This window comes from Saccopteryx leptura, chromosome 1, assembly GCF_036850995.1.
Source record: "Saccopteryx leptura isolate mSacLep1 chromosome 1, mSacLep1_pri_phased_curated, whole genome shotgun sequence".
Taxonomy (NCBI): domain Eukaryota; kingdom Metazoa; phylum Chordata; class Mammalia; order Chiroptera; family Emballonuridae; genus Saccopteryx; species Saccopteryx leptura.
Genome location: NC_089503.1, coordinates 259,384,486 through 259,410,303, shown reverse-complemented (window position 1 = coordinate 259,410,303; position 25,818 = coordinate 259,384,486). Strand labels below are relative to the sequence as shown.

Genomic DNA, 25,818 nt, shown 5'->3' with positions numbered 1-25,818 from the left:
GTGGGTGTTATATAATTTCACTAGAGCAGGGGGCCAGTTCACTGTCCCTCAGACCATTGGAGGGCCGCCACATACAGTGCTCCTCTCACTGACCACCAATAAAAGAGGTGCCCCTTCTGGAAGTGTGGCGGGGGCCGGGTAAATGGCCTCAGAGGGCCACATGCAGCCCATGGGCCGTAGTTTGGGGATGCCTGCACTAGAGCTTAGGAAAGTGCCAATGCTAGGGGCTGCAGTGACAGTGATGAGAACTGGAGTTAGAGACAGAGATAGGGCAACCCAAAGAGGAGACAGAGAAAAACTCAGAGGACAGAATCATGCAGATGGTAAGGGAACACTTGGGAGGTTGGGAAGAGTCACTCATGATGCTGTCTTAGGGGCATCTGGGCACGGGAAGTTAGTTGCAGCCTGTCCTGGCTGGACACCAGGCTCAGTGCTTCCCATTCCCTTCCACCAGCCACTTTGCCTGCCTCTCCTCCAAGTACATGTGTCCTGGGGTGCCTGCCGTCATGAGCACCCTGCTTGCCAACATCAATGCCTATTATGCGCATACCACCGCCTCCACCAACGTGTCTGCCTCCGACCGCTTTGCAGCCTCCAACTTTGGGGTCAGTCCCAGGGGCTGCGGGATGAGGGAAAACCCAAACCTGTGCTGGTGAAACCCTGTGCAGCTCCTGCATTTCCAATTTGGACTTGATTTGCTGTGTGACTTTACACCAGTCATGTCTTTCTGAGCCTTAGTTTACCCTTCCGTGGAATGGAAACAGATGTTAGAGGGGTGTGTTCAGTATTGGATGGGATACTCTTACTGTGTAGTAAGCTTTCAGCCTTATGACAGCCACCTTTCACTGCTACACTTGAGGCCCAAGTCCCTGCTTCCATCCATCCTTCTCTTCTACTTCTCCAGAAAGAGCGATTTGTGAAGCTTCTGGACCAATTGCATAATTCCCTGAGGATTGACCTCTCCATGTATCGGGTGAGCAGTGAATGCGTGATGACTTGCTTAAACCCACACACGTGTTCCCAGAGGGGACAGCTTCTAGGAGGCAATGCATACGGAAGGACCCATCTTAACATGCAGAATATGTACCTCTAACATGTACATATATGTAAGCAACACCTTCCTAACCTACTTAGTGCATCCAAGAAGACCTCCCAGTGCTTTCATTGATCCCCTCAACCCACCTCCTGAAACTTAGGGTCTCTTATATCTTCCCTAAAACACTGTCTCCCATCCTCTCCTAACCTTCTGCCATAACTCCCCCACTCTTGTCCCTTCCAACAGAATAATTTCCCAGCCAGCAGCCCCGAGAGACTCCAGGACCTCAAATCCACTGTGGACCTTCTCACCAGCATCACTTTCTTTCGGATGAAGGTAGGAAAGGGGACCAAGTCCCATTAGCTCTCCAGAAGGATTCTTCAGACCTTGAACTCCTAACCAAGTAGCATTTCTCCTGGAGAGCAGTGCCCTTTCTCAGTGACGCTCTGTTTTTATACTGCTGCAACATTTCCTTAAACCCAGAACCATTTGCAGTCACTTCCTGGGCACCTCTTATCCCAGCTTGACCCATCCATGCCCATCTTCCTCCTTCAGGTGCAAGAACTCCAGAGCCCACCCCGAGCCAGCCAGGTGGTGAAGGATTGCGTGAAAGCCTGCCTCAATTCTACTTATGAGTACATCTTCAACAACTGTCATGAACTCTACAGTCGAGAGTACCAGACAGACCCTGTAAGGACTCCAGATGAGGGAGAAGTAGACACCATAGGCCCTACCCTGAGTCCCAGATCTGCTTCTTCCCAAGTGATTTAACTGTTCTGAGCCTCAGTATATCTCTCTGTAAGATTAGGTCATTAATCTACATCTCAGGATTGAGAAAGAGATTTCAATGAGATACAAGCTTTTTTTTTTTTTTGTATTTTCTGAAGTTGGAAACAGGGAGGCAGTCAGACAGACTCCCGCATGCGCCCGACCGGGATCCACCCGGCATGCCCACCAGGGGGCAATGCTCTGCCCATCTAGGGCGTTGCTCTGTTGCGCCCAGAGCCATTCTAGCGCCTGAGGCAGAGGCCATGAAGCCATCCTCAGGGCCCGGGCCAACTTTGCTCCAATGGAGCCTCGGCTGTAGGAGGGGAAGAGAGAGAGAGGAAGGAGAGGGGGAGGGGCGGAGAAGCAGATGGGCACTTCTCCTGTGTGCCCTGACTGGGAATCGAACCTAGGACTCCCGCACGCCAGGCCGACGCTCTACCACTGAGCCAACTGGCCAGGGCCAAGATACAAGCTTTTGATAAAATATAGTTATATGCTTAGCACCCAATACCCAATAGGTACTCAAAAAATTCTGTTTTAGTTAAACTTAGTTGAGTTTGGCATAATACAGTAGGCCTGGAATTGAATCACTGTTCGGCAAATGCTGAGTTGAATTGAATTTTTTTAGTAGAGTTCAGTTTTGGTCATTTCAACTCAATTTATTTTCAGTCTTTCAACTTGTGTTTATCTACGCACATAGTGTCCCAGGGTTATCAAAAAGCTTTTAAGAAGCTTATGCTCTATTAGGAGGGAAAGATGTATAAATTAGAAATTTACAAACCAGGGTGATTAGCCTGAGGTGGCCTATACCTTAGTGTAGGCTTCTGATAGGAAATAACACATAAGCCAAATTAGATTTTATTTCATTCTGTTCATTTACATTCATTTGAGTTGAAATCAAGTTGCTCTTAATTGAATTAGGTTGAGGTAAAGTGGGTTAAATTGAGTTTAGTTCAACTATAATCAGTTTAGTTCCATTTATTTTTATTCAATTGACTTAAGTTAAAATTGCTCTTGGCGGCCCTGGGCGGTGGCTCAGTGGATAGAATATCAGCCTAGCATGTGGACGTCCCAGGTTTGATTCCCGTTCAGGGCACACAGGAGAAGCAACCATCTGCTTCTCTTCCCTTCCTTCTTCTCCTTCTCACCTTCTTCCCCTCCCACAGCCAGTGGCTCGATTGATTTTGCTTGAACCAGTTTATATGAATCCAGTCCCTTTCCATGCAGACTTCCCACCTAAACCACACAGGTTAATGGGTCCCATTCCTCACCAACCTCCTGCACCTCAATAAGGAACTGACTGAAGACCCCAACCCTGGACCCTTTGTGGCCAATATCTCCACTGCTCCATCCAGGCCAAGAAGGGAGAAGTTCCCCCAGAGGAACAGGGACCCAGCATCAAGAACCTTGACTTCTGGTCCAAACTGATCACTCTTATAGTGTCCATCATCGAGGAAGACAAGAATTCCTACACTCCCTGCCTCAACCAGTGAGTTGTGTGTGTATGTAGTTAATTATCTAGAGGTCATTGTGTATGTGTGTACACAATTTTGTGTCTTATGTGTAAAGGCAATCATGTCTAATTACACGTAAAGTGTTGTGTATGTGGGAGCAAATGTGGGTGTAGTTGTGCCTGCATGAAGTATGGCATAATTTGCAAGCATAAACATAACAATGTGTGTATGTACACAATTACTAGTGCAATCAGACATGTATTTTATATGTATTGTGTGAAAACATGCACATGTATATAATTTTTTATGTGTGTAGGTTCATAAATAACATAGATAATATGTCCTAGTACAAACTATGTGCAAAATACTCTTCTAAATTTTTTATATTTAAATTGCATTATCTCTTACATGTGTGAACATAATTTTGTATATAGTTGTGATATGTGTGTTTGTGTATGTGTGTACAATTGTAGAATGAACTTCAATATACAATATTGTGTATTGTGTAATTGTATATGAATGTGTGCACAGTTTTGGTTTGTGGATTTATATGTCTGTATAATCGTCATCTCTGTTAGCTGAATGAGCTATTGTGTCTTATTATTCCCTAAGGTTAATGGTAAAGGGGCCCCTAACTCTGAGATGCCATGCTCTGTTGGTTACTTAGATATGGATTTACAATTAGGGGCTTTAGATGGACGGACGCATGGATGGATGAATGGATGCATGGATACAGGGATGAATGGATGGATGAATAGATTGGTAGAAGAATGAGTGGGTGGATAAAGGAATGGATGTGTGTATGGATGGATACATAAATGGATAAATGACTGGATGGATAGGAGGGTGAATGGATAAAATGGTGGAAGTATGAACACGTGGATAAAGGAATGGATATATGTTTAAATGAATTGATGGACAGGTGGTTGAATGGAGGGATAGATAGATAGATAGATGGATAGATGAATAGGTGGGTAGATGGATGAATAGGTGGCTAGATTGGTGGAAGAGTGGGTGGGAAAATAAAAGGATGGATAGATGCATTGATGCATGGATGGCAAATGAAGGGAGAAATGGAAGGACAGGTGGATAGATGGATGGGTAAATGAATGGAGAGGGGGGTAAATTAATGGGTGGCGGGGTGGAGGGATATATGAGTGGAGGCTCAGGAGAAGCAGGACCTCAGTGCAGAGTCACACAGCAAGTTAGTGGTTATGAGGGGGCTTGAATACAGATGCCTCTGCCTGTCCTGAACTATGCTTTGGCTGGGAAGGTCAAAGCAGCTTGTGCCATCTGGCTTCTGGCTGCCGAGTTTTCATACTTCCATGACTTTTGCCAGGTTTCCCCAGGAGCTGAATGTAGGTAAAATCAGTGCTGAAGTGATGTGGAACCTGTTTGCCCAAGATATGAAGTATGCCATGGAGGGTGAGTCCCCCAGCTCCAAGTCTCCCAGCCTGGCTACAGCAGATAGCTGTGCCTCAGTGTCTTCTCCAAGAACGAGAGTGCCCTGTACCTTTATGCCTGAGTTCAAACACTAATGATGGCCAGAATGGGCACTGCTGAGACAGAGAGTAGCAGATCCTCCCAGCTGAGCCATCCCCCTATTCCCCTCTCCAGAGCATGACAAGCATCGCTTGTGCAAGAGTGCTGACTACATGAACCTCCACTTCAAGGTCAAGTGGCTCTACAATGAGTATGTGGCAGAGCTTCCCACTTTCAAGGACCGAGTGCCCGAGTACCCTGCGTAAGCACCCTGCCCAGAACCCAAGCCAGAACTATAATGCTGATACTAGATGGAGGCCCAAAGAGGAGGACTCACTAACTCAGGGTTCCTTGCATATCAGGAGCACAGGTGGAGTTCAAATCCATTGTTCTTCATTCTTAGTCATTGGCCTATGGACTCCTATAGCAAACCATTAATAATCTTAAGTATCAGGAACTCTGCTAGCAGCACCACAGGTCTTGTCTCATTTAATACTTTTGATAATTCTATAAGATGGGAACATCACAAGTCCTACTTTGTGGATGAAGAACTAGAGGATAGATGGTGAAGCGTTTACCCAAGGTGATATTCAGTAAAGTACAGAGCCCGGACTTGAACTTGGAATGGCTGACTCACAAACTGTGATGAAGAGTGGGTTGGTGACCACCATTTACTGAGGACCTACTATATGCTGCATGGAGATCTCAGAGAGTAAACCTACTTGCCCATGGGTAGTTTATCAACCAGGATTCCCACAAGACTGGGCCTTGCTCTGTCAGTAGTCACTTGGTCCATTTCATAGGTGAAGTGGCCAAGGCCTAGTAGGGGAAGGGATCAGAGGAGTGACCACCTAAGTCCACAGGGTAAGTTCAAGCAGAGAATTATGGGGACAAGAGATTGCAGGGCCCCATTTCGACTCTCCATTCCAGGTGGTTTGAGCCCTTTGTCATCCAGTGGCTGGACGAGAATGAGGAGGTATCCCGAGATTTCCTGCATGGGGCTCTGGAGCGAGACAAGAAGGATGGGGTGAGAAGGCTGACCCACCACCAACCACCCAATCTGCCCACAGTGGATTCACTCCCTCTGGAGTCCACTGGGGGCAAAAACTGCCCTTGGGATGAGGCCAGTCTCTTTATGGTATCCGCAATCTTGTCTTGTTTACAGTGTTTAAAGTCTTGTTCATTCAACAAATGAATGTGAGTTTATCAAGCCTGACCCCACCTACCTACCTAGTGATCTCTGTGTCTGGCTTTAAATCAACCTTATATACTATCTATCTCACCCAAAGGCAGTTGGTCTCTAGTTATCCTCATGGAGAGTAGAAGGGTTGGACTCTGGATTGTCTGGCTCTGACCCCTGTCCTCTCTCCTGGCCTCCCCAACCCTGCAGTTCCAGCAGACCTCAGAGCATGCCCTGTTCTCCTGCTCCGTGGTTGATGTCTTCTCCCAGCTTAACCAGAGCTTTGAGATCATCAAGAAGCTTGAGTGCCCTGACCCCCAGATCGTGGGACACTATATGAGGCGGTTTGCCAAGGTGGGGGACTGTAGGTGAACTCATAGATGGGGTCCCGGTGAGGGGTGGGGTTGAAATAAGATCAAGATTAGGGTGGAGTTGAGGTTGGGATTGGGGTCAGGGTCATAGTTGGGGTTGAGGTTGGAATTGAGGTCAAAGTTGGGGTTGGTGATATCATCAGGATTGAGGTTGGGGTTTAGTTCTATGAAAAACAACAACCCAAACCACTGTGTTGGAGTTGGTCATGTCATAGAGGTTGGAGTTGTGGTTGGGGACAGAATTAGGTTGAGGTTAGAGTTGATGATGTTATTGAGATTAGAGTTGTTAGAATTTGTGGTTGGGGTTTGAGTTGAGTTTGATGTTGGTGATGTCATTGAGATTGGAGTTGAGGTTGGGACCAGGGCTTGGGTTGAAGTTGAGGTCAGGATTGAAGACCGGGTTAAGTTTGAGGTAGAAGTTGCAACTGGTGACATCACTGGGTTTGAGGTTGGGATTGAAGTCACTGCTGAGGTTCGTTCTTCCAGAAGTTAGAGATGTGGTTGGGGACAGCATTTGAGTTGAGGTTGGGGTTGGGGTCAGGGTTGTAGTTAAAGTTGAAGTTGAATTTGGAGCTGGGTTTAAGGTTGGGAATGCAGTTGAGGTTGGAGTTGGGTTTAGAATTACTGTTAGGATTGGGATTTGATTTGGTATTAGAATGAGTGCTGGAGTTTATATAGAATTTAAGTGGACCCTGAGGTGAGTTTGGAGGTTCAGATCATTGGACCTGGGTTGGGTTCAATTGGATTTGCTTTAGGTTGGGTTGAAACAGGGGAATGCAGAAATGAATTGATATTTGGTTTGAGATCAGGTAACATCTGTGGTTGGGGCTGGGTCAATATAATTAATTGCTCTGAAAAAGAGCTGAGATTACATAAAATAATTGTCTTCATGTGGTAGTGTCTCCCTTGATTGTGATGGTCATCCTGGGTAGAGAATTCGCCCAGCCCAGTGGTCCATCTTAGGCACTAAAGTGGGTTTGAGCCCCTCCTATTGATCTCTTGATGGGCCTACCCAGCTCCAGCCCCTCCTCTCAACTTCTCTCTATGTCCTACCCAGACTATCAGTAATGTGCTCCTCCAGTATGCGGACATCATCATCAAGGATTTCGCCTCCTACTGCTCCAAGGAGAAGGAGAAAGTGGTGACCTGCAGGGGCCCCTGTCCTCCTTCCCAAACCCATTCTGAATTCTCAGGGTTCCATTCTTCCCTGGGCTCTGAGCCCTGTGTCTGTGTGTGTCTGACTGTGTATGTCTGGGGGATCTGGAGGTAAAAGGTTGTTGCAAATAAAGCCTTCAGGGTGCATGTATGTGAGCATGAAGAGCTTTGATGCCATGTAGAACATGGGTATATGACAAGAACTCCCCTTCCTGCTACTCTTAGAGGCCCAGCCCACTTACTTGGGTCCTCCTTCCCTCTGCCAGACCGCAGAGACTGTCCAGGAAACTGATCCCAAATGCTGTCTTCCATTCTTAGACAACCTTGTGGGACCCCAGCTTTCTTCAGACTTAGACCCTGAAACCATCCAGGATCCCTGGTGGTGGATGAGGGGACTTTGGGAGGGATCCTGAGCTCTGACGCCCCACTATGTTCCCATCTCCAGCCCTGCATCCTCATGAATAACACTCAGCAACTGCGAGTTCAGCTAGAGAAGATGTTCGAAGCCATGGGAGGGAAGGAGGTGAGGTGGGGCCAGGCAGGGTGCCACCCCCATCCCTATAGGCCCTAAACCTGCATGAATTCCAGCTCAGCCACTCCCTTAAACCCAAGCAAAAGGTATACTGCCTGTTTCTGTTTCTCTCCAGCCCCTTGGGGTCCCTTTCCCTGGCTGGGTGGGAAAATGCCCCAGACATGCAGATGCTCTGTTAACCTGACCTGACCCTCCCCCTTTCTCAGCTGGATGCTGAGGCCAGTGACATCTTGAAAGAGCTCCAGGTGAAACTTAACAATGTCTTGGATGAGCTCAGCCATGTGTTTGCTACCAGGTGAGGACACCTCCAGGGCTGGGAACATGGGGAGGGGGCCGCCCCCAGACCTCTGAGCCTGGGGCATCCAGAGGTCAACAGATGTAGTAGCGAACTACATGGAGTTAGATGAAGCTGAGTTCATTCATGGCTTCACTGCTTACTAGCTGTGTGGCCTTGGGGGAGTCGCTGAACTTCTAAGCTTTAGTTGATTCATCTGTAAAATGAGGATGATAATAATGATAGTACCTGAGTAGGTCTGTGTAATGAAATGGACAACACAGGTAAATGTCTTAGCCTGATGCCCAATTCTGCTATTATTAATGCCCCCCTCAGTTATATGCCATGGCGCCCAGATGCTGATGATAAAAGATAAATGTCTACAGCTCAGCATTATGGCCTCATCTGGCCCATCCTCCAGAGTCCAGAAGTCTGATCTGAGCTCTTCCCCTTTATGCCCCCAGCTTCCAGCCTCACATTGAGGAGTGTGTCAAACAGATGGGTGACATCCTTAGCCAGGTGAAGGGCACAGGCAATGTGCCAGCCAGTGCCTGCAGCAGTGTGGCCCAAGATGCTGACAACGTGCTGCAGCCCATCATGGACCTGCTGGACAGCAAGTGAGTCAGGCCAGGTGGACTGGGCTGGCAAAGGAGGGACCATGGGTGGGGCCTCAAAGACTGAGGCCTCGCCTGGAGAGAACATTTGGGCATGATTGCTGGGTGGTGGTTGAATGGTTTAGATAGGTGGGTAGGTAGAGGCAATGAAGGGATGGGAAGATAGGTGGGTAAATAAGTAGAGGGATTGGTGAGTATTATTCATACAAAAATTTGTATGGATAAATGAATGACAGTTCGATGAATAGATGACATAAAGGTTGGGCAGGTGGATAGATGGGTCAATTAAAAGATAAATGCTAGAAGGCTAGATGACAAATGGATGGATGGATGGACAAGTGGATAGATGGATGGATGGATAGTTGGGTAAGTATTTGGATAGATGAACAACTAGGTGGATGGATAAGAGTAAAGATAAATGAAAAGAAGTATAGATGGAAGGATGGATGGAAGGGAGGGAGGGAGAGGAAGAAGGAAGGATGAGTGATGGATGTTGGATGGTTGGGTATATGGAAGAAAGGAAGGGAGGAAGCGAGGGAAGGAGGAAGGAAGGAAAGAAGAAGAGATGGAAGGGGCATTAAAGAAAGTTAGAGGAGGGATGGTTTGATAGATGGGGGCAGTTGCTAGATGAATCATAGTAGGCATTGCCCTCAAACATCCAATCACAAATTCTTTGTTGTTTTCCCTCTTAAGTCAGCCCTCTTTCCACCTTTCCCCTCCCCTCCCTCTGGAGCATGGCCCCAGCAACCTCACAGTCCCTGGGTCCCATGCAGCCTTCTAATCCAATTTATCCCCGTTCTGTCTTTTCTATCAGTTAAGTCTGTCTATTTTGCTCTCTTGAACACTCCATGGCTCCCCACTGCCCTCCTGCTAAGGCCCAGGCCTTCCTCGCAGACCTGAGGCTCCCTCCTGTCCACCCGCTGAGCTATCCAGCACCATTTGCTCTCCACATGTGTCACACATTGGAGCTCCATCAGACCAGACAGGGTTCTGTGACCTCTTGCATGTCCATGGGATGCTTTCCCACCTTGTTTGTATGTTGAGGGGAAGGGCCTGGTTCCACATGTCAGGGCCAGCTGGGCCCTCTCTCAGACATGCCCCTCACCCTCAGCCTGACTCTCTTTGCCAAAATCTGCGAGAAGACGGTGCTGAAGAGGGTACTGAAGGAGCTATGGAAGCTGGTCATGAACACTATGGAGAAGACCATCGTCCTGCCTCCCCTCACTGACCAGACGGTGAGGCCCACAGGGGTCAGAGGGGATGCCTGGGCCACCTCCATTGTGGGAGCCCAGAGAACTTGATGCCAGGGGCATTGGGGTTCCAAGGCCATCCAGGCACACAGGTCACCCAAAGGTCATAGAAGCCACCAGGGGTCAATGAGGCCCAAGATCAGAGAGGTTACATGTGGGTCAAAAGTCATCAAAGGGTCAAAGAGGTCACTCAGGGGTCAGTTACTCAAAGGTCAAAGAGGTCAAGTAGAGTCAAATGACATCTAAGTGACTAGGGTCACATGAGTCACGATCATCCAAAGGTCAGAGATTACCCAGAAAATAGGTCAGCTTGGGGCTCAAGGCCACCCATGGGGCACAGAGGTCATAGGAGTCAGTGAGTTTATCAGAGACTCTTGGGGGGTCAATCAAGAGGGTCATGAACTTCAAAGATCAAAGATGAATAGAACAGAGATCTTCCAGAGGTAGGGTAGAGGTCCCTGAGAGCATCCAATGTCAGAGATGTCAAGCACAAGTCTGCAGACATCCGGAGACAAGGACTGTCCATCTGGGACCCTTTTGGGAACAGCTCAGAGATGGTGATCCCAGGGATCAGGTTGCAGAATGGGAACAAGGGTACCATGACATCTGTGGAGGGTTGTGGCTGGTTGTGAGTCCCTCTCTGAAGGCGTTAGGGCCCTAGACAGCCTTGGTATGTGAGTTGATGGCTCAGCACAGAGTGGGAGGGCACTCCTGGGTGGATGTGGGAAGCTTGGAGAGGGTGGGGTTAGGGGGAGCCCGTGGGGGGCTGCCCCCAAGAGGCAACAATGGTGTAGGAGGCTCAGACCTCTGGCGGCAGACCCCGCCTCCTCCATGCTGGGCAGGGGCGCGGGGTTCGCCCTTCGGTGCCCTCTCCGTCCTCTCTCTTGCCTTCCTGGGAGACTCATGGTGACTTATTCCCCCCTCCCTACCACCCGGCCCCCATCACGGCTGACAGATGATCGTAAGTAGAGGCTCTTCTGTCCGTCTGTCTGTCCATCCGCTCTGTGTCTGGACTCGGCCAACCTCATGGCTGCAGCCCCCCACCCAGTGCCCCATCCTCACCCACTGTCCCTCCCACTGTCCCACTTCCTGCCTAGATGTGCCTGTGTCTGTCTGGGGTGGGGCATGGAGAGGGGGCGGGGCCGGGAGGGAGGCCACGCTCCCACCATAAGTATGGAGGTAGTGCCTCCAGGTTCCCAAAGCCCAGACCTAGCCCCTTCATGTTTATTCCAGTCCTTTAGGTGGGACACCCGCCTTTTCCATGCTCAGATGCCATTAGGGTATCTAGGTCTCTCCTAGAACCTAGGAGGTTCAAAGTCAACACAGTCCCTCTGATCTCCCCTTTTGGGTCCACCACCTGGGACCCTACTCAGCTGCTCAGTGCAGGCCCTCCACCACTCCTGCCCACCCCACTCCTGCTGCACATACAGACACACACGCTAGCACCTAGGTGGGAGATGGCATTGTGACTTTGGTGTCAGGCAGATTGGCATCAAATCCCAGCCCAGTCATCTCTTTCTCTCTCTCTCTCTATGATCTTGGAAAGTCACTTCACCTCCCAACTTCTGTTTCTTTGTCTGGAAAAAGCAGTTAATTGTAACAACTGTCTGTGTGTTATTGTCAGAACCAAGTGAAATGATGCATTAAAGTGCTCATCTCCATGACTAGCTGAGGCAGTGTTCACTAAATTAGAACTAGTATTGTTGTTTTGGTGGTGGTGGGGTAATATTAAGACACACCAGGGAAGAAATCAGTAAAACCACTTCAGATCTGCCCTCCTTTGTGAGAAAGACAAGGCAATTACAAGATTATTTAATCTTGTCAAAAGTTTACAAGATCTCATTTATTTCTTAGTGGCTCAGTGTGTGTCTTTGGCAACATACCCAACCACAGACGATGCATTTGTGGGCAGGGAGCTAAGGGAGTTTATGTTGCTTGGTGATTCCCTGTATGCTAGACCTTCTCTTAGCTGCAGTTTCAGCTTGTCTTCATGACAACATTTTGAGCAAGGTGGATATTATTCCCATTTTGCAGATGAGGAAAGCTGAGACTCAAAAAGGAGGAGTCACTTGCTCAAGGCCATATGGTAAATAGATGCCAGAGTCAGGATTCAAATTCAAGTGTGTCTGAATATGGAGCCTGTTTGCTTTCCTGTTTACCCAAGAACAAAAAGCCTGATATATACATTAAATGTAAATGGATTATGTTTTGGCAGCAATTTCTCTCCTTTCTCTCTGGCTCTGTATTTCTATTTCTCCTCTCTTTCCTGTCTTTCTGACTCATACATTTTAAGAATTGATCATTAAGACACACATACATCTCTTTGCAACTGTCACCAGGTGTCTTCCTCCCCCCCCCATGCAGTGCAGATGCCCCTTGTCCCTGTTCCCATAAGTAAATGTGTGATCACCCTGGGTTCCCGCCCCACATGGCTTGCCAGGTTGATCACCCTGTGACATTGTCTCTGCAGGGCACCCTCTTGAGAAAACATGGCAAGGGATTAGAAAAGGTAATGAGGGCCTTGTTGGTGCTGAGGTCCCAAGCTCTGGTGTCTGGGCATGTGTGTGCATGTGTGTGTCCATGTGCATGGGTGGGAAGGTCAGCTGAGGGTCACAAGTAGAGGCGGTGGAGGTCCTAACCAAGTCCCACAAAACCAGAATTCAGACATGTGGTGATTCCACAGAGACATGGTTGTAGTGTGTGTGTGTGTGTGCTATTGTGTGTACATACAGCTCTTGCCGTCTCACAGCACCCAAAGGGCTTATCCCAGCCCTGTGCTCAGCTAAAATTCTGTAGCTTCAAGAAGGGCCTAGATAGTAAACCACTGCCTGGACTGTGACACATGTTGTTTTTATGTGGATTTTTTTGTTCTAATGGTTGATTGTTGTAAAGAGATGGGAGCTGTAGTAACACATGAAGAGTTGCCCTTGCTGTGCGCTCGGGCAAGAGCTATCACACCTGTGTGCATACAAGTGGGGTCTCCACTTTATGAACATAGATTGTAGTAATTTTCTACTCAGTCATTCAGCGTTTTCGAGGGCATCTTCAACGTGCCAGGTGCTGTACACATGCATCGTGTTGGGGGAGAGTGTGCAGGTTTATGTGTGTGATTGTGCACACAGGTGCACGTGTATATTATAGTGTGTGAGTTCTGCATGTGTCTGTGTCTTTGTATGTCAATTTGGATGTGTGTATGCATAAACTTTCTGCACAGTTATGGATGTGTCTGGGTTTGGGTCTTTATGCTGACTGAATTTGTAATACCTGTTAGCACATTTCTTTTGGAGTCAAGCCTGCCAGGTTGAGGTCTTGGGAGTTGGGGGACAATAAACCTCGAGTTCTGTCTCCTTTATCCCCCTCTCCAAAGTGCCCCATCCCAGGGCAGGCTGACTGTGGGATGGGGCGTCTGTCCCAAGGTGATGGGCTGGTTCTTGACTCCTGGATGGCGGTCCGGGAGTCTGGCCCCAAGCCCTCACTAGTGACTTGTGTCTAGTTGGGGAAGGGCTCAGCATTAGACCCAGGATCTGGGGGGGAGTTTGTGGGCTGGGGAGTGGGACTGTGCTTTGTGGGGGCAGGGAAGTTTCACTGACTATTCTCCCAGCTGGCACCTGAACTCTGACCTCCCCCTGATTCTCTTCACAGGGCAGGGTGAAACTGCCAAGCCACTCAGATGTAAGACCGACCTCTCATTGTCTGTCTGACTCTCCCCCACCCCCAACCTCACCCCCATGCCTCCTTCTACCTCTGTGGTTCGTGCCATCTGGGGCTTTCTGTGAACCTGTTTGTCGGTCTCTTTTTCCTCTGTCTGTCTGGCTTGCTTGTGAGGGGTGGCGGGTGGGGTGGGAGTTGCAGCAGGTAGGGAGGAGGGGTGGCAAGGGAAACTGAGGTCCAAACAGATGGGCTCCTGAGTAACTGTGCCCCGTTACAGCCTCAGGGAATTGCAGACCAGGAATGAGAAGAGTAGGGACAGCCAGGATGATAACACTAGTAGTGGCAGGCTAACCGCTTCCACAGGCCAGCTGGTAGATTGTCCACATAATTCTAACTCTCCCAGCTATAAATGGCTTCCTCCTGCCCAGCCCCACCCACGACCCCCAGAGTGCCCCAGGACCCAGTAATGCAGGACTCCTTATTTCATAGATATTCTGCCCCACCCAATTTCACAGGAGGGTGCCCCTGTTAGCCAGGGGATGAAACTCAGGCCCAGAAAGGGTCTGGGACATACTTCAAGTCATCCAGCACAGTGATAGAGGTGGTAGGACACAGGACTTCCAGGCCCAGACCCTGTGTCCCTCAGCACATGACCTTGAGACCAAGTGCTAATAACAGTAAACTTTGAACAAAGACACACTTAGTCCCAGCTAAACCTTGAAGTGGATATGATTTTCCTCATCTAAATGGCAAAACTGAGGCTCAGAGAGGTTGAGCAACTTAGCCAGGGCCACACAGCAGAGTTGGGATTTGAATCCAGACCCACTAAACTTGTTGAAACTATAACCAGGACATTATCTTGCTGGTGCCTTTTTGGGGAGGAGGGAGTAGAGGATGGGTATTTTGAGGTGTATGTTGTTGAGAGGATTCTTCCTTTAAAAGATCAGATTAACAGTTCCCTGAGATTACTGGGGAACTCCTCCCAAAGAGTGAATTGTCCTGTGGAGAATGGAGGTTTCACTAGAGCCAGCCCCTCCCATGGTTTCTTCAAGACCCCTGACTTTGGACTGGCAAGGCCCACCCATGCCCACAAACATCATCTGGGGCTCCCTCCACCCACTGCTCCTCTTAGCCTGCTCTCTCTCTCTCTGTTTTTCTCCTCTCTCCCACAATCCTGGAGTCATGGCGGAGGTGGGAGGGTGGATAGCATTCCCACAGGACTGGGATTTCTGGGGACAAAGTCATTACCACTTCCTCAGCATTTTCTGGGAGGTCTCAGACCTCTGTCTCTGGGCCACAACCATTGCCCTGCCCAGAGCCTTTGGACAAGAACCAAGAAGACATCCAAGGCTAGGCTGTCAGCAGGGGTATGGGGACTGGGCTGGAGGACCCATACCCTTACTTGGCTGTGTCTGTTGTTACCTGCAGGGAACCCAGATGATCTTCAATGCAGCCAAGGAGCTGGGTCAGCTGTCTAAACTCAAGGTGAGGCCAGGGTGGGGGCAGGAGATCTGGGTGGGGGGGATTTCTTGGAGAGAAGTCCCAGAATAATGACATACTTTGCAGGTGCAAGAGACAGAAATCCTACTCAGACTGATTTAAGCCAAATTTGCTCTGGTGTGTTGAAAAGATGAACGTGGTTCAGCTTCAGATACAGTTTGATCAAGGGCACAAGTGATTTATTCAACAAGTATTTATTGACTACCTGTTGTGTGCCAGTCACATGCTGGGTGCTGAGGACACAATAGTGAAAAGGCAGACCCACTATTCTACTCCTCAGTTTTACAGGGATTGGTATCATAGATTGACAAGCCCCTAATGAAGATCCTGCTCTGCCCACCTGGCCCCTCTCTCTATCCTTCCAGGACCACATGGTTCGAGAGGAAGCCAAGAGCTTGACCCCAAAGCAGTGCGCTGTTGTTGAGCTGGCCCTGGATACCATCAAGGTGAGAGATCCCACCCTTGCCCATTCCAGATGGGACAAGCAGAAGATGTGGATGGTGTGGACACGGACCTAAGTTCAAACCCACCTTAATTCACTCAATTTATAAACACTCCCTGATGACCCTCTAGCAAGGCGCTGAGGAGCCCTAGGCTGGAGGGCACAGTTGGATACAAGCATTCCCAGCCCTATGGGATCAGGTTGCAGTAGAGAGGAGGAAGGGAGCTGGGGCAGCCCAGGGAGGGAGTGTCAGACTTTCTAGAAGAAGACATGTGGCAGGCTAGTTTTGAGAAATGCATAGAGTTCACAAGGCAAAGCAAACAGCACTCTAGGCAGGAGCCCAGCCCATACAAGAGCATGGAGGCATGAAAGGGGCTGTGGACTCCATGAAATGAAAAGCATGAAAACTACCCTGAAAAAAATGTTTTCTGAAATGGAGCTGATAACATATGAAAGAGGGATGTTCAAGGAAGCCTCCTAATAACCTTAATCAAAGAAAGACAATAAGCCAAGTAAGAAAGAGGGCAAGGGTGAGGGCAGAGAGGGCCTCACCACTAGTGAGCATAGTAAGTGCAAAGGCCCTGAGGCTGGCACGTTCTAGGGAAGACAGTTGAAGAGAAATCAGGGAGGTTGCAGGGTTATTGCCACAATGGGTGTAGGGAGGAGCTGGAGGCATGAGTGTTATTCTGAGGGCACTGGGAGCTCACTGGAGGGTTTGGGACAGGAGTGGAGGTGGGGGAGTAGCAGCACCCAACTTGGGTGTTTTGGAGACCACTGGATCATCCAGTGCATCATTATAGAGGGCAGAGGGATGGGGGACAGGGCATGAGGGCCCACCATGATGAGCTGGTAAGGGGTGCCTCTCACCTCACCTCCCCCACCCTGTGCCCACAGCAATACTTTCATGCGGGTGGTGTGGGCCTCAAGAAGACCTTCTTGGAGAAGAGCCCGGACCTGCAGTCCCTGCGCTATGCCCTGTCCCTCTACACGCAGGCCACTGATCTGCTCATTAAGACCTTCGTCCAGACACAGGCGGCCCAGGGTAAGGTGGGCAGCAGGGTAGCTCCAGGAGAACAGCCACCCTCAGTGATAGCCCAGCCCAGCCTCGAGCTACCATTGACTCATCTCTGTGACATCATGGTGAATTGACAGCTCCTTGAGCTGCTTGATGTCACAGGACAATGAGTGAACCACAGCTTATGGGAGTGGGATCTTTGACGTCATCGGGTTGGGAGATGATTGACGGCTAGGAAAATCTATGACATCACAGGGCCAGGAAGTGATTAAAAACTCTGGGGAGGGACCTCTTTGCGGTCAAGGACGAAGATGATTGACAGATTCTAGGGTAGCAATCTGACGGCTTAATTGACAGATTCTAGGGTAGCAATCTGACGGCTTAATTGACAGATTTAGGGGCGGGACCTCTGAGACTGCTAGGGAATGAGTGATTGACAGCTCTGGCATGGGCGGGACTTATGACGTCATGTGGCCAATGAGTGATTGGCAGCTTCTGGGGAGGTACCTCTGGCAAAAGAGTTGAGGACTCCTGGGGAGGTACTTCTGTAAAGTCTGGAGCTCAGGAATGATTGACAGCCCCAGGGATGAAAGAGGCCCCAACCTGGAGAGGGTGTAGGGAGAGGAAGTTGCCATTTGTCAAAATCTCTCTTCTTTTGACTTTGTCTCTTGTTCCTCTCTCTGAACTCACCACCACGGACAGGACTCCAGGGTCCTAGTTCCCCTCCTCGGGGCCCTCTCCTTTTCAAAATTGGCTCAAAGAGTGCAACCAAGGGAGAGAAGTTTGGCCGCTGACCCAGGCCTAATTCCAACAGTGGAGCGGGAGGCTGGAGTAGGGGGAGCAAAGCCCTGCGGCCACTCGGGGCCACCTTCCCCCACCCCAGTAAGCCCGAGGCTGCCCTCCTTAGGCGTCAGGCCTCTACTCTCAGCTTCGTGCCCAGTCTACACTGCTGCTTTTAGTGTCCTTGGTGTCCCCTGGAGCGGGAGGCTGTCTGTCTGTCCGTCTGCAGCTGACGTTTCTCTCTCTCTTGTCTCTCCTCCCTCTCACTCACCGACCCCTCCGCGCCTCCCCTGCTCCCCCCACGCACACTCGCCCCTCCATCCTCGCCCCTGGATTGCTCGTCTCTGCCCCTCCTTCCCTCCTTTCTCCCCCCTTCCCCACGATTAGTCCATGGTGGAAAAGGGACTAGGTTTACCCTTAGTGAAGACATTTATCCTGAGAAGGGTACGTGCCTCCGCTGCCCGCCCGCGCCCGGTGTCCGGTGCCTGGTGCCTGCGCCCTTCCCAGCCCCGGCTAGTAAAAGGCCCGTCCTTCCACCTCCACAGCCCCAGACCATGTCCGGGCTGGCCCGGCTGTGGCTGCGGGGCCAAGGTGGACAAGGGGAAGGACAGCTTGCTGGTTCCATGTGGGGAGGAGAACTGATTAGAGTCCTCATACGTTTCTCCCTAAGTGCATCTCTTATGCCAGATCCCAGCTTTGTGGCTAGACACCTAGGGCAAGGGTCGGCCCCTCTGAGCCTCAGTTTTTCTCATTTCTAAGCTGAAGATAATCAAAGTTCTTAATTCATAGGATGCAGTGAATTAAATTTAGAGCAGTTTCTGACATTTAATAGCTCATAGCAATTTTTAGTTATTATTTTTATTATACTTGATATCACTTTTCCAAATGTAGAAAACTTATTTTTCAGGCTCTAACTACAAGCCAGCCCTTGTGCCAAGCACTTCTCAAGGATTCTTGCAAAGATTCCTTCTAATTGCCACACAAGGGGGTCCATCATTCCATAAATGAGTATGCTGCGTCTCAAAGGAGAAGCCACTTGCCCAAGGAATCTTCCCATGCGGGGGATCCCGGAACTTAAGGAGGAGGGTGGGTGTTGGGAGAAACACAGAGGGGCCTAGGAAAGACCCTTCCTCTTGGAGCCAGCAAACCACAGGAGTGGGGTGCCCAGCACTGCCCCCTCCCCCTTCTTACTAGCTTTGGCCTTGGTCTGAACCCTCCCCTCTCCCACCACTGTCCGACTGCCCCCTGGCACCCTCAGTCTGGCCCGGATTGAGCTTGCAATGAAGCATCAGCCTGGGATGGATGGGGAGGTGAGGCTGAGCATGTGATTGGTGTTGGGGGGATGAGAGCCTGAGATGATAAGGAGAGTGGTCTGGGGTAGCACGCTCCAGTACTGGGGTGCTAGGGGTCTGCAGGCTTTTATGCCCCCTGAGCCTCATTAACTTCCTGCCCAGCACAAGTGACCTGGATCAACCTTGGACTGACCCATTCTCCTTCCCCACCCCCACTCCCAACTTTCCTCCTGTTCCTCCTCCATGCATGGGGTGCTCCAGGCGTGGGGAGCTCCCTGGGGAGCTGGGGAGGGGCCTGGTGGGCATGCTGGCAGTCACAGGTCCCCAGGTCCCACAGGTTGCTCTTCCCAGAGTCATAGAAGGAGGGACAGGATAGGGACAGCAGCTTTTAAGCTGCCCTTCAGTGATCCTCATCAAAACCAATTAGGATGCTTGTGCAGGCCGGAAACAGAAGTGCATTTTACCCTGACCTAAGCAGGCAAGGGAATTTGTTGACCTTGGAAGTAAAAGATTAGGGGTTGGGCTGGCATTAAAAATAGCTGGATCCAAAGTCTTTGACAATGCCACTGGTTACTGGTCTCTGCCGAGACCTCTGTGGGGTGGCGTCTCTCCTCATTGGACAGAAACAGCCTTGCCAGCTTAGCACCAGCGAGACTCTTCCCTAAAAGTTACAGCCAAAGTCCCAGGACCAACTCCTACCAGCCCAGCTTGAGTCACATGACCATCCTCAGCCAATCACTGCAGCCATGGGCAGGGAATGCTCTGAATAAGCAGCCATGGTTCATTTAGCCATACCTGATGTGTGGAATGGAGCCAAAGGTCTGAAGTGAGGGTGGAGCGTTTCTCAATGGAAACTAGAGATTGTCTATTAGAAGACGAATAGTGTGGGGGCAGGGAAATAAAAGAAGAAATCCTCTTTTATGTGGCTGGAGCAGAGTTAGCAAGGGTGACAGTGGAGGTAGGGGAGACAGGAGAGGTGATAGTGAGACATATCAGGAGGGACACTGCAGATTTCAAAAAGGACTTAATTACTTCAGAGTGAGATGGGAAGGTTTTGAGCAAAGGAGGTATGTGATCTGACTTACAAGGGTTTCTCTAACTGGTGTACTGAGAGAAGCTCAGAGGAGGAATCAGGAAGACAGGGAGGAGTCTACTGCAATAGTCTAGTAGTGTGGTGATGGGGGCTGGGTCAAGATGGAGGCCAGGGAGGTGGTTGTGATTCTGGATGTATTTTGAAGGTAGAGCTGGTAGGATCTTCTAATGTTCCAGTACTTAGAGAAGAAGTAAAGACAAAGAAAGGGGTCGAGGACTGAAGTATAGGGTGCCCAACAGTTTGAGGATTGACAGAGGTGGAGGAAGTGATAAAGAGGGTGAGGAGTGACTAGTGTGTAGAATGAGAACTTGGAGAGTGTGGCATTGTAGCCTAGAGGAGAAACTGAGATGATGTGCAAGACTGAGTTTTGACTTTATGGTTGTCAATCAAAAGAGAAAAGTCGGAGGCAGACACATTAGGCTCAGAAAGTTAAGAGATCTGCCCATGGTCACAGAGTAAGGCAATCAAAATCCAAAGTCCTGGATTCTTAGCCTCCCCAAGAGTACCTACCACCCCAGTCAACCCTCAGTGCCACCCTGTCAGGGCTGTTGACCTGGTGCTGCCAGCATGTCATGGGTGGTAGGTGGTCCAGGTCCCTTCTGGTGAGTAGAAAAGAATGGAGCTGATACCAAACATCCTCCCCTGCCCCACCCAGGCTCCGGTGTGGAAGACCCTGTGGGTGAAGTCTCTGTCCATGTTGAGCTCTTCACTCATCCAGGAACTGGTGAACAGAAGGTTACAGTGAAAGGTGAGCAGCCTGAGGTGGGAGGGGAAGTGCCTCAGCCAGGATGGAGTAGGTTCTGAAATAGAAACCAAATGCTAGGTGTAAGCAAGATAAATTTTTTTCATTAAAAAATTGTTTTTGGCCTGACCTGTGGTGACGCAGTGGATAAAGCGTCGACCTGGAAACGCTGAGGTCGCCGGTTCAAAACCCTGGGCTTGCCTGGTCAAGGCACATATGGGAGTTGATGCTTCCAGCTCCTCCCTCCCCCTTCTCTCTCTCTCTCTCTCTCCTCTCCTCTCTCAAAATTAATAATAAAAAGAAAAAAGAAAAAAAAAAAGTAGATGCAAACATTTAAAAAAAAAATTGTTTTTGGCCCTGGCCGGTTGGCTCAGTGGTAGAGCATCGGCCTGGCGTGCAGGAGTCCCGGGTTCGATTTCTGGCCAGGGCACACAGGAGAAGCGCCCATCTGTTTCTCCACCCCTCCCCCTCTCCTTCCTCTCTGTCTCTCTCTTCCCCTCCCGCAGGCAAGGCTCCACTGGAGCAAGGTTGGCCCGGACGCTGAGGATGGCTCTATGGCCTCTGCCTCAGGCGCTAGAAAGGCTCTGGTTGCAACAGAGCGACGCCCCATATGGGCAGAGCATCGCCCCCTGCTGGGCATGCCAGGTGGATCCCGGTTGGGCGCATGCGGGAGTCTGACTGCCTCCCCGTTTCCAGCTTTGGAAAAATATAAAAATATATATATATATATTTTATAAAACTGAAAATTCCAGAAATAAACCACTTTTCAGGCATGACTGTCAGGGATGCAAACAGTGTTACAGGACTCAGTTCCAATTCCTCCACCTCTCAGCTTTGTTATCCTTTTGTTGGCTTTTATTTTTACAATTAGAACACAGATCAAGCTGTTTTAGCCAAAGCCTAGAATAACAGTGGCTTAAACAAGATACATTATTCTCTGAGGTGACTTCCTGTACAAACAGCCTAGAGCTGACAATGAGGCATCACTGTGTTGGGGATCCAGGTCCCTGCTATCTTTTGTTGCACTTTTTTCCCTAATGTGTTTCCCTCCTCTATAGCAGTGGTCCACAACCTTTTTTGGGCCATGGACCGGTTTAATGTCCGAAAATATTTTCACGGACCGGCCTTTAGGGTGGGATGGATAAATGTATCACGTGACTGAGACAAGCGTCAAGAGTGAGTCTTAGACAGTGAGTCTTAGACGGATATAACAGAGGAAACTGGTCATTTAAAAAAAAATAAAACATCGTTCAGACTTAAATATAAATAAAACGGAAATAATGTTCTCTGCGGACCAGTACCAAATGGCCCACAGACCAGTACCGGTCCGCAGCCCAAGGGTTGGGGACCACTGCTCTATAGGATCCCAAAGAACTCAGCCCACATCAGTATCCCTAGTCTGCACCTAGAGGAAAGAGAAGTTTAGGGCATTACTTTCCCTTTTAAGCCACAACCTGAAAGTTGTACACGTCACTTCCTCTTACATCAGCCAGAATGTAGTCTCATGGCCACACTTGGTTACAGATGCATGCTGGGAAATGTAGTCTCTCAAACAGGTTTTGAAAACAGCCCCATACTGAAGGAACCTAACCAATTTTCCCCTCCACTTCCTCCAATAGTGGTGGCTGCCAATGACCTCAAATGGCAGACTTCTGGCATTTTCCGGCCATTTATCGAAGTCAACATCATTGGGCCCCATCTCAGCGACAAGAAACGCAAGTTTGCAACCAAATCCAAGAATAACAGCTGGGCCCCCAAGTACAATGAGAGCTTTCAGTTGTGAGTCTGGGGTGTTCCGGGGAGGAGGCATTTACTGGGTTAATCTCAGCCTACTAGGCAGGAGGGATATGTGATGAGCCAATGTTTCTTGGGTGCAGAAATGTGTCGTAGGTGGAGGTGGTGGGAATGGAGGCACCTTAGTACAGGAGTGACATCAGTAAGAGGCCATTGGGATGGAGTTGACCACCTTGGGGGACAGGCAGGTTGGGGGGGGTGACATCAAGTGTAATATAAGATTATGGTGAGGGTTTATGAGGGAGAGGGTAAATCTGAGCACAGGAATGTGTTGGTCAGGTCCATTTCTGGGACTGGAGACTCTGGTCGTTAAGAGGCGTGTGTTGTCATGATGGGGAAGGAGGCATCGGGATGGGGACTCATGGAGTCAGCAGCGAACCTCGTCGGGTCTGTTGGGGCAGGTCACCTGGATGAGTCTGCTGTGGGGGACAGAAGTGGAGTGTAGTTTGGTCCAGGGTATGGAGGTGTGTGTCATATGGGGTGGGGGTGGGATCAAATCTGGATAGGGCTTCCTAATGGACAGGTGTGAGCTTGATCAAGGCATTAGGTGTCTGAAAGGGACAGACTCTGGGGGACACAAATAAATCTGATCAGGTGAGGGTGGAATCACATGGTTGGATTTTTGGATGAGATGTGAACCTCACTGGGGCAGGATGACATTGGGGGTTAGTCTTGGGGGACAGAAGTGCAGAGGGCATCAGAGCTGGGAAGAGTTGGGGGCCCCTGAGGGACAACAGCTAGGCCGCTCATGTTAGATGAGGGGCCAGGCAACTCTGGGGTAGTAGATTACCTGACACATGTTTGGGAGCAAGAACAGGGCCTAGTGGCGGACATATGCCTCCTGGAGTGAGCTGGAGTGCTTTCCTAGGAGTGAAGCCTGAGAGAGGAGAGTGAAGAAGTGGTGTGGGCATGACCAAAGAGAGGGACTCTTGATGGGCTAGCAGCGCAGGTCACTGGAGGGGTAGAAATCCAGCTTCACTAGGGATGTAGCCTGGGTGCAGGGCGGAATCATGGTGAAACATCAGTGGTGAGAAGTCAGGGCAGGGTCAGGTGGGAATAAAAGGGGATAAAAGGGCAGACTAGAGACATGGGGGAGGGATCACGTCAAGGGGAGAGCTTGGGTTTAGGTGGAAGCCTGGTAATGGGATGTCTGGGTGCGCTTTCTGGAGTGGCAGGGTGATAAAGGCAGCAGCTCAGCCGATTAAGGGTGTGGACCCCAGGTATCACAAAGTGATGGGGACATAGCCTAGCCAGGGGACTCTGGGGGAAGAGTCACTTGGGGTAGGGACCATGATTTGGCCAGGCTGATGGGACGTCTTCGGGTGGGGAGCAAAATGGAGGGAAGAGAGACATGGCAGAGGCATTCTTTGGGGGGGGGGGGGTCGTCAGCTGGTGTGGGGCGAAGGTGCTGTAAGACCAGTCACTTGGGACAGGGGCAGGCAGGCCTAGAATGAAAGCTTATGAAAATAGAACGATTGTGCTTGCCGGTGGGTAGGACTTGCCCTGACGCCCGGTCCTCCACAGCACGCTGAGTGCGGAAGCGGGCCCCGAGTGCTACGAACTGCAGGTGTGCGTCAAAGACTACTGCTTTGCACGTGAGGACCGCACCGTGGGGCTGGCGGTGCTGCAGTTGCGCGAGCTGGCCCAGCGCGGGAGCGCCGCCTGCTGGCTGCCCCTGGGCCGCCGCATCCACATGGACGACACAGGCCTCACTGTGCTGCGCATCCTGTCGCAGCGCAGCAACGACGAGGTAGCCAAGGAGTTCGTCAAACTCAAGTCGGACACGCGTTCCGCCGAGGAAGGCGGTGCCACGCCTGCGCCCTAAAGCGGGGCGCGCAGGCGCTCATCACTGCGCTTGCGCGGAGAGCGCGGGGCGGGGCGGGTCCTGTATGATGGGACCTGTCTGAGGGCGAGTCTTTCGGCTTTGCTCAGAGGTTTCTGTGCCTGCACCCTGGACTTAGCTTCCTGCTCTCGGGAATTGTGAATGGATGATGCCCCGCTCCCTCGGGAAGCCACGCCCTAGGGCGCGGGGAAGGAAAAAGCCACAACCCTCCCTTGAGGCAACGCCCACAGCGCCTATGGGACAACCCTACCCCTAATGGAGGAGGCCAAATCCTGTGGCGCTGGTCGTTTCCTGTCCCATGGAAAAGCCATAAGATGGGTCCCCAATTCCTGGGTCCCAAGACCAATTGCTAAGTATAGAACTCTCAGCTCCCTCGAGGGGCGGCCTTGGGCAAGGAGAAGGGATTCCCGAGCGCCCCCTACGGTGGTCTGGGGACTGGAGGGATTAGGATGGTAATTGGACTGCCCCAGTGGACCCGAGTCCCATTTTATGTTTGTGCAAAAACTAACCGGGAATAGGAAGGAGGATGGGATTTCAAAAGCACACGCCCTCGGGCCCCAAACCATGGGCACCCGGTGAACAGCTCCGGGGCACCCACATTTCTCTATGGGTTATTTTCTCCTCTTAACCCCCAATATGCCCAGTCCTCACATCATAGAGTTCAACCCACCCATTTGACAGATGGTAAAACTGAGCCCCAGAGAGTTGCTGAGGGTTCCAGTGCCAGCCTTGTCCCCCCTTCCTTTGGCCTATGTGCTACATCCAAGGGTGGGCTGAAATCGGATGACCCGACAGAGCTCCCCATTGCTGCTAACCCTCCTCAGGGGACCTCCCCCAACCCTTACAAGGGATGAGGGTCCTGGGCCAAGGCTCCAACTAACCCCCTCCTACCTTTGGCTGCCAAGAAAAACCTCTGCCCTCAGCTGGTTCAGTGGGATCCCATGGGTGATACCCTCAGAACTTGACCTCTTATCAACAAAAAGTGAGATTTGGGATTTTCTGGAATCAGCCCCGCACCCCCACACCTCTTCCTTTTCCAGAATTCTCCAGAGAGGAAAGAACAGAAAGAGACCAGAAACTCGGGGGGGGGGGGCGTTGTGTGTGTTTGTGTGTGTGTGTGTGTGTGTGTGTGTGTGTGTGTGTGTGTGTGTAGGGTTCCCCAGCACCAGCCTGGGCATGTGCTTTGGAAATGTTCTCCCTCTTTTCCCAGAGAACCCTTACTCATCCCTCAAAACATCACGAATATCTACTCCTGAGGAAAATCCCCCCCCCCCCGCTGTTCCCCCTTAGGACATCCCCATCCTCTGTCTTAGAAGCTATGGGACTGCAGGTGTCTATGACAGGCTCTATTTTCCCAAGACTGAAGTCTGAGGTCTCTCAAGACTGGACACAGGGATGTCAAAAAGGGGCATGCCTAGTTGAATTATGTCTTGGGGAGCATCTGTGTGTGCCCATACATCCACATGCGTGTCTGTCCATGACCAAGCGTTCCTATCAACCTTCCCCTCCCACACAGACCTGAGCACACAGGAAGTGTTTGAGCCAGACTG

General features: G+C 50.4%; 1 protein-coding gene across 6 annotated transcripts in view; it reads left to right on the top strand.

Moving 5' to 3' along the window:
* The window catches only part of UNC13A (unc-13 homolog A), a 62,886-nt gene extending 37,398 nt beyond the window's left edge, over positions 1 to 25,488 (top strand). For 2 of the 6 annotated variants that reach the window (XM_066349575.1, XM_066349567.1), the window contains 22 exons: positions 455 to 605; positions 905 to 973; positions 1,283 to 1,372; positions 1,592 to 1,726; positions 3,160 to 3,293; positions 4,598 to 4,683; positions 4,876 to 5,002; positions 5,671 to 5,767; positions 6,131 to 6,274; positions 7,349 to 7,432; positions 7,892 to 7,969; positions 8,185 to 8,273; positions 8,717 to 8,869; positions 9,978 to 10,101; positions 12,587 to 12,625; positions 13,759 to 13,788; positions 15,196 to 15,252; positions 15,633 to 15,713; positions 16,604 to 16,751; positions 20,545 to 20,637; positions 22,251 to 22,410; positions 23,950 to 25,488. In XM_066349575.1, the coding sequence (XP_066205672.1) occupies positions 455 to 605; positions 905 to 973; positions 1,283 to 1,372; positions 1,592 to 1,726; positions 3,160 to 3,293; positions 4,598 to 4,683; positions 4,876 to 5,002; positions 5,671 to 5,767; positions 6,131 to 6,274; positions 7,349 to 7,432; positions 7,892 to 7,969; positions 8,185 to 8,273; positions 8,717 to 8,869; positions 9,978 to 10,101; positions 12,587 to 12,625; positions 13,759 to 13,788; positions 15,196 to 15,252; positions 15,633 to 15,713; positions 16,604 to 16,751; positions 20,545 to 20,637; positions 22,251 to 22,410; positions 23,950 to 24,250 (2,470 nt within the window). In that variant the 3' untranslated portion in view covers positions 24,251 to 25,488. Of the gene's footprint in view, positions 1 to 454; positions 606 to 904; positions 974 to 1,282; positions 1,373 to 1,591; positions 1,727 to 3,159; positions 3,294 to 4,597; positions 4,684 to 4,875; positions 5,003 to 5,670; positions 5,768 to 6,130; positions 6,275 to 7,348; positions 7,433 to 7,891; positions 7,970 to 8,184; positions 8,274 to 8,716; positions 8,870 to 9,977; positions 10,102 to 12,586; positions 12,626 to 13,758; positions 13,789 to 15,195; positions 15,253 to 15,632; positions 15,714 to 16,603; positions 16,752 to 17,891; positions 17,949 to 20,544; positions 20,638 to 22,250; positions 22,411 to 23,949 lie in introns of all 6 variants that reach the window. The other 4 variants (XM_066349594.1, XM_066349585.1, XM_066349562.1 and 1 more) reach the window with 3 other exon arrangements.
* The last annotated feature ends 330 nt before the right edge of the window (positions 25,489 to 25,818 follow it).